Consider the following 13,210-nt stretch of genomic DNA (forward strand, 5'->3'; position numbering starts at 1 on the left):
GTGGAGGGAATGAGTATGCATGCTACCTCATCGCTCCCATGAGGGTGCAATGCAGCAATCAGGAGATTGAAACAGTCAGTTCTGCTGGAAAAAGAAGTGTGTGGGTGTAAGAATAGTAGCCGTTTTAGTAATCCCTACCATAGGTCACCCTCAGTGCCAGCCTGAAGTCTCACATTCACCTTGAGCTCTAGCAGGTGCATGTGAATGGCAGATAAATACGAATCCATTGAGGACACTCTGGGATTTAGGTTAATAAGTCTGCTAATGCTACAGTGTATAATACCACATAAGGAGAACGAGAGGAAAGGACACGGGGATATCAGAACAAATAGACACATGCCAGATTGTCGTTTTTGAAGGTTTGAAATGTATTCCGGACAGATTTTCCATCCTTACAACATCACAGAGTCTGTTTTTACCTGCCCATTCACAGCTTCCCTTTCATCTCGAGTGTAAAGAGACGCCCACGCATTTGTCCCCGCCTGTGTGGGCCGGATCAAAGGGAGTTCAGCCGTGCAGTTTTTTTGTAAATGTTTAATGTATTTATTTCCTGCTGCTCTTCCTTGTATCAATCTCGTTCAACTGCACGGTTGTGAAATCACCTTCTGCAAAGCTATCAAGATCCTTCATTTTTAGCAAAGAGCCAAAACATTGAAACCACTCCTCCAGTTCCATGCATTCTTTATTCACACTATTTCCATATCAGCTCATCACATTGACTCCACACAAATGACCAGGGTGGAGTTTTAAAAAACTGCCAGGGAATGGTAATTTAATGGTTAAACAGATAATAGTGTGACAGACGTAACAACTCCCTGACTGGATAGCTTCTCCTTCCCTCCCTCACTCAGGCTGCAGGCATACTTTAAAACTAATAATAGTTCACAAGGATGTGACTCAGACATCAAGGCATTTCATCAGGCGCTCCTGTTTACGCAAATAGGCTCACAACATGACGTTAAATGATTTTGTGTTTTGTGATGTGTAGATATAATGGAGAGTGGGAGATGGGCCGGGAAGCTCTGGAGGACGTTCTGTACCGAGCCCAGCTGGAGCTTTACTCCCAGCCTCTGTTGGTAAGAGCACCAGCACTGTGTGTCTGTGGAGTCAATCACTTATATAACTCAAGACAAATACAAAACACTATAGTCTAATGATGCTTTTGATCTGCCAAACGTTACACAAATCAGCATAGAAGTTTTTAATGTATATAGTACACTATGTTAATATGTTTCTGACCCCCTTAGTTGATTATTATTATTGATATTAGAGAATATTCTCATGTATGCTGTATATTTTGTAGTGTGTATTCTTGGATACTGGTCTGAATATATGTCTTTTCTTTTCTTTCTTTTTTTTAAACTTTGTTTTTATTGTTTTTCATTTTTGTTACAATAATGAACAGACAAACAATATGAAAGCAGACCATTTTTAAGAAATGTAGTAATTCTAATTGCTGCTTTGACAAAACAATTTCGCAATTTGGGATAAATAAAGTATATATCTTTCTCTGTCTATCTATCTATCATAAATCAGCAAAGTCGGGCTCATAATGACGCTTTCAATCTTGTCTTACTTTTTTTGTTTCTGTGTACCGGTCATCTCCAGCTGGCGAACGCCATGAAGAACTCGCTGCCAGACAGCGCTCCCGATGAGCCACGGGGGCGCAAGGTGCTCCAGGTGGAGGTGACACCCACCATCAACCGCATCTCCATGTCAGCCATCACCACCGCCTCCATACGACGCCACCGCTGGAAGAGAGAGGGTAAGACCTGCCGTCATGGCTGCAGCCAACAGAGAAGTGGAGCAGGAGAGCTCTCAGTAGATGTGACAGCACAGTAGATCCATTACATTACCTCTTTTTTCTAGTGGCCTCATTTTTGATTTAGCTCAGTTGGAGTTATGTTATGCAAGGAAAAGGAGCAGTGTTCTTAGGATTTAAGATGTAACTTACAAACGTTTCCCCCCGATCAGTGGAATGCCACATGAGAGAACTATTTGGTGAGAGAATAACTTTCCTCCTGTTTGTCCATAGCAGTGGGAAGGAAATCTGTTTCTGTGTAAAAAAACAATCACACCATGAGCATCGTCCAAATGGTTTGATGTCAGTATGTAATTGTTGTTATGTAGCCTCTCTGTGTTAAAGTGCTTCTGCCGCTCACTGCTCTTCTTTTGCTTGTCTATCAAGTGTGTGCTGTGCTTTGTGTCACCAGTTAAATTTGAGGTGTGCCGTTTATGAGAAACACCCGACAAAATGGTGCCTGTAGATCCTACTGACTCCATTTTAACCTGGGTGATAAATGGGGCAGTTAATTTATTTAAAACTATCAATTTGTAATCTACGAACCAATTTACAGACAGCTGTTAGACCCGCTGTGCCCAACATGAGGCCCAAATCAGCCGAGCCTCTCCGCCACTAAAGAAACACGTTTCCCCGTCTGTGTTGTTGACTCCCAGATTGTTTTGACGACTCAGCCGCTGCAGAGTTGAGCCACATCGTCAATCCTCCTAGCTACAACAAGCACCACCACCGGCATCAGCATCAGCACACTCCCCGGGACCCCGCAACCAAAGAGGAGAGAGAAGGGCGGCCTCACAGCCACCACAGCAGCAGCAGCGGCATCATTCCCCCCATCACATTTGAGGGTAGGGGACAGGGGCAGACGCTCAGAGCAGAGAGGGTCTCAGGAGGAGGTGCCGCTTCGATCTGTATCTCCCCAACCCTCCTCCTGCTCCTTCCTCTCCTCCTCCATCAAATTGAGGGAGTTAACCTCTGCCGTACCCATATTGGCCGCCTCTTCACTTCCCCAGAGTATACTAACTCATCCAGTCTAAAAGACTCTCTGCCAACTCTACTACTAGACCACTGCTATTTTTAGTCTAATCCAAGAATGGAAGAGTCGCTTATTCTGGGTTTGAAGGAAGTGTGGCCATTTTGCATGGGCCTGCCATCATGTCATACCCGCTCTTTTTCCTCGTCATGCCTCCAACTGCTGCCCTTGTCACTCACTGAGCATGATCAGTGCCCGGCCTGCTGCTTGCCTTATTAATCTGAGCTTTTTCAACCCTCCTTGCCTGATAATTTGTTAATATTAACAGGGAAAATACACAGATTTCACAAAACTGGCACAGAGCACCTGTCATCTTGTGTAGTGCCATCGCGCTTTGGGTCAATCAGGCCAGCAGCAACCATCTGCTGCAGCCATTCGGCAGTTTTTCAGTTCAGCAGCTTTTATTGTATGCTAACTTTTTTGTCCTTCCACGTTTGTTTTCTTCAGCTCAGTGAGTGGGAAGGAACCCTTCATCATGCATGCACACGCTACGGCAAGCTTTGAAAAATGTAACCCTGGAACACTAATTTCAAACGACAAGGCCAAGAGAGCAGACTGAATATCGTCAAGGTTAACAAATCCAATAGTTTTAACAAAAGCTACTTCACTGCCAGAACCCGTCAGTCTTATGGCCCATTTTGTCTTGTTGAATGTGTGTCCATTTCTCTGTGTGGGTGCTCTATGTTTTAATCTTGATCACTGAGTGTCTGTGTGCAATTACTGGACATTCTGTTGCAAATAGTAATACCAACCTTAACACATTTACTTTGGATGGGGCTGCATTGCAATGATATTAGAAATGACCAAACTAATGGATTTGCATGTTTAATCCTATTGACTACAAATTGAATTAGCATCACAACCTTTTTCCATGGTGTACCAGACTTTCTTTGATTATAAGTACTTTAGAAATCTCCCTGGGGTAAATGTAATTAATTTTACTTCCTTCTTTGAAGCCATCAATCAATCAAACTAAAGTTAGCCATGGAGTGCCACAGGGCTCAGTGCTTGGACCTATTTTGTTCAAATTGATATGCTTCCGTTAGGCTATATTATAAGAAATCACTCTGTACATTTTCATTGTAATGCGGATGATACTCAATTATATTTATCCATCAAGCCTGATGAAAAAAAATCTAAATCTTTTTTTTTTTTTGGGTTGATTGCCTGACACGTTTTGATTGCCAAAAAGATTTAGTGCAATATATTTAATGTTTTTTTTGTGTCCATGATGATAAATGCTTTTTAACTTACTTACCAGATGCCCAAAAGATCCAAGTAGCTCCATACGTTAACATTTATTTGAATGCACCATCAAGGAAGAGTTTTTAAATACCACACAAGTGCATTGGCACACTTAAAAATGACACATTAAAACATGAAGGCAAATACATATTTACTGCAGGGGATTATAAACCTTAAACACATCACATACTGAATTGATTGGGGACAATAACAAGCACATGAATGTGTTGCGCAATCAAAAGTAAACACATTTTAGTTAAAAGGCCTAAACATGCAAATAGACAGGTACAAATGTTTTAGCTCTTCATCTAGCATTGGGTTGACTAGTAACGGCCTGCAGGCTGGTCCATTCAGCCCTGTGGCCTGTCAGCTCTAACCGGAGTGCTATTGATCTGATGAGGTGTGCGACTCGCCTCGGTGCTCTCCACAGATTGGCAGGCTCGCCTCCCTCTGACCGCTGGGCCCGTGCTGCAGGAGGAACGAGGGAGAGCATGTATCTTCTCCTTATGTTATGTGCATGTCAGTCCAGACCTTTTTCTTCTCGGTTTCTCCATTTCTCTTCCGGTGCTGCCTGTGATTCCCTGTGGTCTAATTTTGCTTGTCCCAACGATGCATGACGGAGACAGACGGCTGATCCTGTGTCTTAACAGGCTTTACCCTGCATATTGTATGTCAATAACATGCCTTTTTTCTAACTCAATTTATCATCTTTTTCCATTTTCAGCTTTCAAACAATGCTGGACTATTAACGTTGTTCTGTTTAGATGCTTTTATAACAATATTGTGCCTTTTGTATCAGTTATCTCCAGAGATCATTCTTATTTTATACTGAATATAACGTGTCATGCTAGACTTATCGGGCAGGTTATTGAGCTCCCACTTTTCCTAAACAAACAGCTGGTCAGATTTAAGTCGATCTGAATTACATCAGATGATCAAAGCTGAAGGTCATTGTGTAGCGTATTGAGCCGTTTGGTGAATGATCCCTCATTATGCACCAGCTAATGGAGCAGCATTGTCCGTTGAGTGTTGGCCTGCTAAAGGCTATTCATTTATTCTGCACTGAATATAAAATCTCTTAACATTGTAAAGCTTGTTGCATATATTAAGCGCAGTTTGTTGCAGGCAATTTTACATCACTTTTAACTAATATCATCAGCTATGGTGCTTTCTATGGATTAAGGTGACATTTTGTCTATATTCTGAATTATAGCACTAGAGTAAAAGATGTTTTAAGTGTTTTGCCTGTTGCTTGCAGAAGCTGTGTCAATACTTATTTTCCCTTTTTTTTAATGAATTTGTGCCACAGACTTTAGGGCAATAGGATTTCAAGTTTTGTTCACACTCAGATTTTACTTGTCACCATGACTCTAGTCCTTTCTCACCTTTCTGTCTGTCTATCATGCTTTATTTCTGTCTGTGTTCGTGCGTGTTCATGTGCAGATGCTGATGGATTGAGCGGCGGGGAAGATTCCTTCAATGTCAACGACCCAGACGAGGGTTTCTCCTCCGGAGCGTCCAACAGCAGCCAGCCCAGCGGCACCAAGGCGGGCGTCGGGCAGAGGGGGGGCAGCCTGAACAGCAGCAGCAGCAGCATCAAGAAAGCCATCACGGCCCGGCTGTCCCGGGACAAGGAGAGGGAGCGTGAGAAGGAACGGGAGAAGGAGCGTGAGAAGGAACGGGAGAGGGAGCGAGAGAGGGAGGCAGAGAGGGAGCGAGAGAGGGAGGCAGAGAGGGAGCGAGAGAGGGAGCGAGAGAGGGAGGCAGAAAAACAGGCAGAGTTGTCAGCGGATCACCAGGCTGCCGTGCTGAGGCACCAACAGAGGCAGCCGTCGCCCCCAGCCAGCATCCAATTGGATGCCATCCAGCTGAGCCCCAGAAAGAAGCACCTGAGCTTCCCAGCGGGGCCCACGCTGGTGCGGACTGGCAGCACCTCCTCCAGCAAGTCCTTTGACTGCATGAATTTCAACCTGAACGGAGGGGATGGCGAGCGAGAGGAGGCGGCGGGGGGCTCTGACAGAGAGCAAGGGCTTCCAGAGGGCGGCGCCCACCGCCACTCCACCATCAGCCTGAAGGAGGAGCACCTCGTCAGGCCAGAGGACGCCCAGGACCTCCTGTCCACTGGAGCGCCTCTGACCAAGCAGTCCCGCTCCCCCAGTTTCAACATGCAGATCATATCACAGGTCTAACATGTAGTGCAGGGCATGACACACACATACACACACACACACACACACACACACACATACACATACACATACACATACACATACACACACACACAAAATACCTGCTCATAACACTCATCCTCATGCAGTTTTTCTCTGCAACTCTTTCCAACCCTACTGTGACAACTTCTGTCTACCTATCTGTGTGTGTGTGTGTGTGTGTGTGTGTGTGTGTGTGTGCTCAAGAGTTGTGTCTCCACCTCCATTACAATTGTGACCTGCAGTTGCTGTTGGTGGGTTTAGCGTGACTGAAAATGCAACAATAGAAAAGTAGTAAACGTCGACTGCTGTAACTACAGTCCGGCATGTCACTGCATCCTCCCGTCTGACCAATCATTCCACACAGAAACTCCCAGAAACCAGGAAACGAGAGAAAACACGCTAAGGATGCCAAGCTAGCTGTAGAAGATAAATATGGAAATCAGATTATTTTGAGTTTCTGACAGAATCCGACAAAAATGAATCAGCAATAACACTTAGAGTCGCTCATGTGGAGAAGAGGGATTAGTGCTCTTTCTCTTCATTCCTTCCCTTTCATTCCCGGGCTCACGTGCAATCGTTCTTGCTGATTATCTTCCTTGTTAAATGCTGTTTTTTTTAAATAATAAGGCAAAAATGGTTTTATTGATTAAGAAACCTTTTAAAATGTTTTTTTTTTTAAAATCACAATCCAAAGAAGAAACCATTTGTTTTGCTTTTGTTTGACAATGATTTGATGGAAATCAGTCAGACCCAAGTGATTCTCCAGTTTTCATCCCATGAACTTCCTTTTTAATTTGTAATTCGAATATTCTCAGTTTACCTTTTGTTGTAACCAAAAACTGGAAAGTGGTAAAGGTTTGTCTTGCCCCAAGCTTTTAACTGGACAAATCTGAAGAAACACTACGTGCAGCTACAAGAAGAAAGCAACTTGTGACTTAAATTGAAAATCAGAAGCTGAATCTTGTGGAAGAACTGGATGAAAACATTGTGCAGTGACAGTGCAGGTTTGAGACTGAAGCTAAGAGACACCAGCTGTATTTAATATGGGATTATTATGATGGTCCAAACCATTTAATGGGTCCTTCCATTTCAAAGCTCTTGTAGGTGTTTGGCCTGTGTGTGGTGTCTCGGTGACGTACTGCCCTCTGGAGGCTTGCACGAGTCGCTGCGCATCATCAGCAGTCACCATGACGATTACGTTTTGTGCTCTGATTGGATGCTCATGAAACATTTTGTTCTACCTCATTGTGTGTTCACCCTGCCACCAGACACCTGTCTCCCAATCAGATGCACGATGAAAAGGTTTGAACGTTTAGGTTGGAGTAAATAGTGGGGACCAAACTGGCTCACACTGAAAAAAGACACTGTCAAATCTTTGTCCATGAAAGGAGTTGTGGAAATCTCAGCTTTGCATTTCAGTTCAGTCGCACCATGCACAGCACGTAGCTGCAAAACACAACTGTCTTCAGGTTTTTTGTTATATATCAAACACCCACATCAGGAATAACCTGAGTATTTGAATTCCCTAGAAATGTCCTCCTTTTTCAATTTTCTTTATGTAAAAGTGCACTTTTTTTTAATCCTCATGTGCATGGAGTTGGATCTTCTCTGCTGTTAAATGCCTGCATCTGCGCACAGTGCTAGCTAGCCTTCTGTAGTGCTCCCTGCCAGGCTGAGTGATTTGAACACGGCGTGCTTGTCTGCATGTTTAGTGCCCTGCAAAGCACTGCTGTTTCAGATGCGAGAAACAGCCAGCGAGCCAAACCCAAGTCTTGTCCCTGTCTTTGCCAGATGTGCCAATACACATCCTCTCCTTAAGGAAATTATGCTTTGCTTGTCTTAATTTAAAAACTATTGCCTATTCTTTTATTGTTTACTTGTCCTATTTCAAAGCTTATGGATAAAAAAAGGGCGTTTGGCTCAACATGCCCTGAGATGCAGCTTCACCTTTTTTGCCATGGGTTTCCTCTTCACTCATCGAAGGTGTGTGCGTCACACTGCACTCTCACTGTCATCACTATTTGCTGTTCACATGTAAAAGCATTATATTATGCGTCTGTGTGCCGTAGATGTCAGCTGTTGTATTGCATTTTCCCCCATGTCTTGCGCACGTGCTTGTTTAAAATGAGGATGAATGATTAATGTATATAAAAGTCAGTTCAGTCTGCAGTGAAAAACCCCACACACTCATGCCCCCACTGTGCTGGAAGACCTCCACAGCTGCTGCTCCTAGTCCAGAGTGAGTCTTGTGTGCGCTTTGGCCTTATACATTTCAGGCCAAAGAGCCTTGATGGTGGGCTCTTTGGCCTCACATGCTCCTCCTGTGGACTGTGGAGGATGAAGAGGAGTGCAGATACAGTTCACACTCCCCCGGTCTGTCTGCTGTCATCCCTGTGCTGTGAGGCTCTCAACAAGCCGTGTTCCCATTTGCTGTATTTTGCCGTGAGTTGAGTGGCACCTTTTTTGCTGTTTTTAAAACTGGTGACGTGGTCATGTCATTAATATGAGTGCCCCTTACCGAGGTTACCAGCAGCAATGTTGGTACTGTTTGTCGATTTACTGTAGAGTTACGGATAGATGAATATCCTTATGTTTCTGGTGTTATTTGCATGTGATCAGGTCAGGAAATGAACACTAGCTGGTGAATATTAATACAACTTGACTGAGGCTGGACATTTTATTCATTTTGGTTGAATAATAACCCCAGAAAGGTCCACTTACATTTCAAAAAAAGTCTTAAAAGGTTCAATCTGTACTTGTCAGCCACTGTGAAGAGAGTTCATTTCCTGTCCTGCATGTGATAACTGTGGGCTTTGTTTTCATAAAGTTGAATGCACTTTAATCCATCCACCTCTCTCCTCAGATAGTTATTGAAATGATATATATAGATGTGCAAAATGTGTATACACTCAATGCAGGGTTTTAGTCTCTTTAAAGTAGTACTTCTATGTGATGTCACATTCAACACAATGCTATTTTTGTTAGAGTCTAAGGGTACAGCTATTTATTATTGTTTCTTTTCAAAACCAAAAAAAAATGTAACGGGGGTCTGGAAGGTCTCAGGAGATTATCAAAAAGCCACATTTTAAAAATGGCAGCACCAACATTTCTGTTCTTGAAGTCGGAATTGATTCTATGCAACATTTTTTCCCCCTTTTTTCACTTTTTTGTTTTGTTTTTGGTGTTACCGGCTGTCACTGATCCGTGTTGGGTGGTACAGGGCAGAGGCACTTAAGCTGATTTTTCAAGGAGAAAGTCCTCAACAGCGTTCTGTGTTTTTACCCTGTTGTGGCGCTTCAGAGCGCAGGACCTCTTGTGGGTGAAATAAGAGGACCATCCATTTGTCATCTGACTGCCCTTGCAGACAGAAAGCCACATCATCGGGACTTTTTGGTGCATGTCGAGCCCTTCTGTCAGTTTGCTGCTCTGTGGCTCAAAGACGTCAGCTGGTGTTTGAAATCTAAACAGATTATCAAAAATGAATCTAATCTAGATGCTTCGAGGGAAGCTGCTGGACGATGTGATAACACTGTACTATTGATGTTGTATAAATGGAGAGAAAGACTTATTTTAAATCTTGTAAATAGAAAATGTACAAAGGTGAAAGCAAGATAAATATAAAAAACTGAAGATCATTCTGAGATGTAGAGAGAAATTAATCTGTATATTGTTGAATAAATATTGTGCCGTAAAGGATATTTAAGCGTCTGCCTGTTTTTGTATGTGGAAGTGGTTAAATATAATTACTGCTCATCATAGTCATCACCAAGCAATTTCTCTCAGTTGATACATAATCTCATTTAATAAATATTGACAGTTTAGTTTCAACAAACTTTAACTTGGTGACTGATCAAAAATGTCAAAGGGTTGATAAATAAAGACTTTCTCACAGACCTTAAGTCAGAATTCAAACAGTTTTTAATGTGTCTTACCAATAGCTAGACAATATATAGTGAATAAGCTAGAATGATAAACAAACAAAAAAATACAAAACGTGTCTGGTTCCCTTTTTTTTTTTAAAGTGAGGTTTGCTTTTTTGTCTACTTGGATTATAAACAATTATGGCATTATATATATTTACCTATAAATTACAGAATAATCAACATTTTCATTCAAAATAATAGATGATTGCAACCCATGTAATAATATTGGCATAATTGAAAATAAATCTGAAGTGAGAACCAGAAGAATGTCATTCATATTAATCAATTAAATGTAATTGTTACTGTTTTCAAAGTCAATCTCATCGTTTCTTTTTGGTAATATATACACTGAGTAAAGTAGACTCAAATACTTCACTGCAGAAATACCTGTGATCAGTGGTGATGTGCTGACACCTAGTGGTTGTAATTCAAAACAACAGACCATTTCAAGGTAAATTAGTTGAACCTACGAATGAAATTATTCTTGCTAGTTATGAAAAAATGATTAATATCACAGTTGTCTCTGCTGTGAATTTCCACTGTAGGCCTATCCGTAATATACTCTTACTGTGGATGTCGAATTCTAGCAGAAAAAGTCAATCATTTTAATATTGTTATTGTATCAGATGTGTTGTTCCAAAGCCACTTCCCACTAAACATGTCATGAACAACAAACTGCCTGCTCCACCTCGGACCCCTTTTACTAGAATATACTTCAGCTTTTACAACAGGGGCTTAACTTAATGGAGTCAAACATTACATTTAAAAAAGACTCTGACTTATTCAGCTCTAAAGTAGCCTAGAAGAGAATTTCCAAAATAGTATTTCTAGTAGAGAATTCATTTTGAAGAGTTCACAAGATACTTTTTTTTGCTTCAAAACCCCCATATGAACATGTAAGAAGTAAATGACAACTGGGCATAGGGCCTCATCTGATGATGAATAACATGGGAGCAATTAAAGGTGCAAGAGCTCTACTAAAGAACATTGTGGTAAGATTTGTTGTTTGAATTCTCAAATGCATAACAAATTATTAAAACAACAAACCAGCTGATTTATTATAGTTCATTTACTACTAAACTGGAACTAACTGTTAACCTCCTGAAGCTAAAACCAGTTAGCATTGTGTTAACCACGATGGTTTCGCCTGCTAGCATGCTAACATTAGCAGTAAAGTGAGCACTAAACACCTTGACAACCATGACAAAGTTGTGTAAACAGCTACTAAATTCAACTTTTACAGGATTGTTAAATTAACTGCTGTTTCCATTGACATGAATGAGCTCCACTTTGTTCTAAATACTTTTTTCAAAACAAGTTTAGCCTACTGGTTATTACTGATTAACTGCTAAAAACAATCAGTTATCATACAGTACTTGCTAAAAAAGGGTTCCTGGACACTTATTCCTTTTTGTACTGAATTAACAGCACTGTTTACCTAAAATTGTAATCCATAAATACCTGAACTGACAGGCATACAAACTATTAAACAAAGAAACTGTGATAGTTTGAATGAATGACAACAATACACACAACAATATTATAGCTACTTAGAGCCAATCAGAGCTCCACACAGTAACAAGATCCCTAGTTGAACACTCTGGAGGTGTTACCTGGTAACCATAGGCTCTAACGCCTGGCAAAGGACATGAGACAAACCACTTCACACACCTGAAAGTGTGTGTTTTGTTAAGTTAGACACCAGACACTTCATGTTGGTTCTTCTATCATTTATCCAACTGGAAGGAGGACCAGACGGCAATAAAAAGGGTAATGTTAACTGTGTCAATTATACCTATAATGTTTATTTTAACCAATGTTTGCAAAATGAGTGATGAAAACGGTGACTGAAATCAGTAGCCTATCAGAGAATACCTTTATCAGTCCCACAGAGAGGACATTTACATTGAAATGTGTGCACATCATTCTCAAACATGTCAATACAAATGTGCTAATGTTTTTTAAATCTATATAACACTCCTTCAGCATCCTAATCAGAATCAGAATATCTTTATTAGTCTCACAGAGGGGAAATGTACATTGTTACAGCAGAAAAGAGCCAAAGACAGCTTAATGTCTTTTTAGTTTGGTTGTAATGTGAGGACTGACTGGACAGCAGATTGAGCAGAAGAGGTTAATATGGTTTTGAGAGGGTGGAGCCATTAAATAGTGCAACATAACAAGGCTTTCACAGCCTCTCCACACAGTTGACATCATGAAGGATGTACTGTCTCTGCAGGATGTGATGACTGAATCAACGGGTTAGTGTAGACTTTAAATATGTGGAATTAGGTGTAGGTTCTTAATTTGAAAAAAATCTATTTGATGGAGTTGAAAGCTGTGATTCCAGGGGCCTGGGTGGAGGAAGTTGAGAGAATGCAGGTCACATGACAGTAAGATAAAGGCTTATGTCAGGATACTAAAGTCCCAGGCTCTCCAAGTGTTATAGATTAGGAACCATTAACTGACAAGCTGCACACTCTGGCACCTGTCTCTTCAGACTTCCACCAAAAGAAGCTCTTCTTCCAAGAGGATGATTTCAGCTAAACATTTTTCTTTTACTTCCTCAGAAATGCTGTCTAAATTAGAGAATAAGGTTCACCCACAGCAAATTATCCCGGAGCTGCGGCACGACAAATATGACATGAACCGGATGGTTAGTCGAATGAAAAAGGTGAGTGTTTGCATGTCACATTACTATATATTTTAATGTTGATGTTGGTGAAGCATGATGGTATACTAACACGTTTGATGAATTTTAATAATTATAGTTATTTAATATGTTTTGTATGTCAAATCGTTATCTGAAAAATAACTGGTGTAGTAGAGAGGACAATATATCACACAGTGGAATAGATGTAAAGTAAATGAAAATAAAAAGACTCTGGCAAAGTACCTCAAACCTCAAATATGTACTTTCCAATGCTGGATCATTTTAAGTTTGTGAAAAACCTGAGTTTACAATAACAACGCATATTTTTTTTACTGTGATTAACAATCT

The 13,210-nt window shown here is 41.2% G+C and overlaps 1 protein-coding gene across 3 annotated transcripts in view; it reads left to right on the top strand.

The window, feature by feature from the left end:
• LOC117485924 (protein FAM126B-like) overlaps nucleotides 1-9,984 on the top strand; it is a 47,041-nt gene extending 37,057 nt beyond the window's left edge. For 2 of the 3 annotated variants that reach the window (XM_034134629.1, XM_034134630.1), the window contains exons 10-13: nucleotides 989-1,076; nucleotides 1,609-1,765; nucleotides 2,458-2,646; nucleotides 5,520-9,984. In XM_034134629.1, coding sequence (XP_033990520.1) covers nucleotides 989-1,076; nucleotides 1,609-1,765; nucleotides 2,458-2,646; nucleotides 5,520-6,265 — 1,180 coding nt within the window. In that variant the 3' untranslated portion in view covers nucleotides 6,266-9,984. The remainder of the gene's footprint in view (nucleotides 1-988; nucleotides 1,077-1,608; nucleotides 1,766-2,457; nucleotides 2,647-5,519) is intronic. The other variant, XM_034134631.1, reaches the window with a different exon arrangement.
• The last annotated feature ends 3,226 nt before the right edge of the window (nucleotides 9,985-13,210 follow it).

Source organism: Trematomus bernacchii, unplaced genomic scaffold, assembly GCF_902827165.1.
Source record: "Trematomus bernacchii unplaced genomic scaffold, fTreBer1.1, whole genome shotgun sequence".
Classification (NCBI taxonomy): Eukaryota; Metazoa; Chordata; class Actinopteri; order Perciformes; family Nototheniidae; genus Trematomus; species Trematomus bernacchii.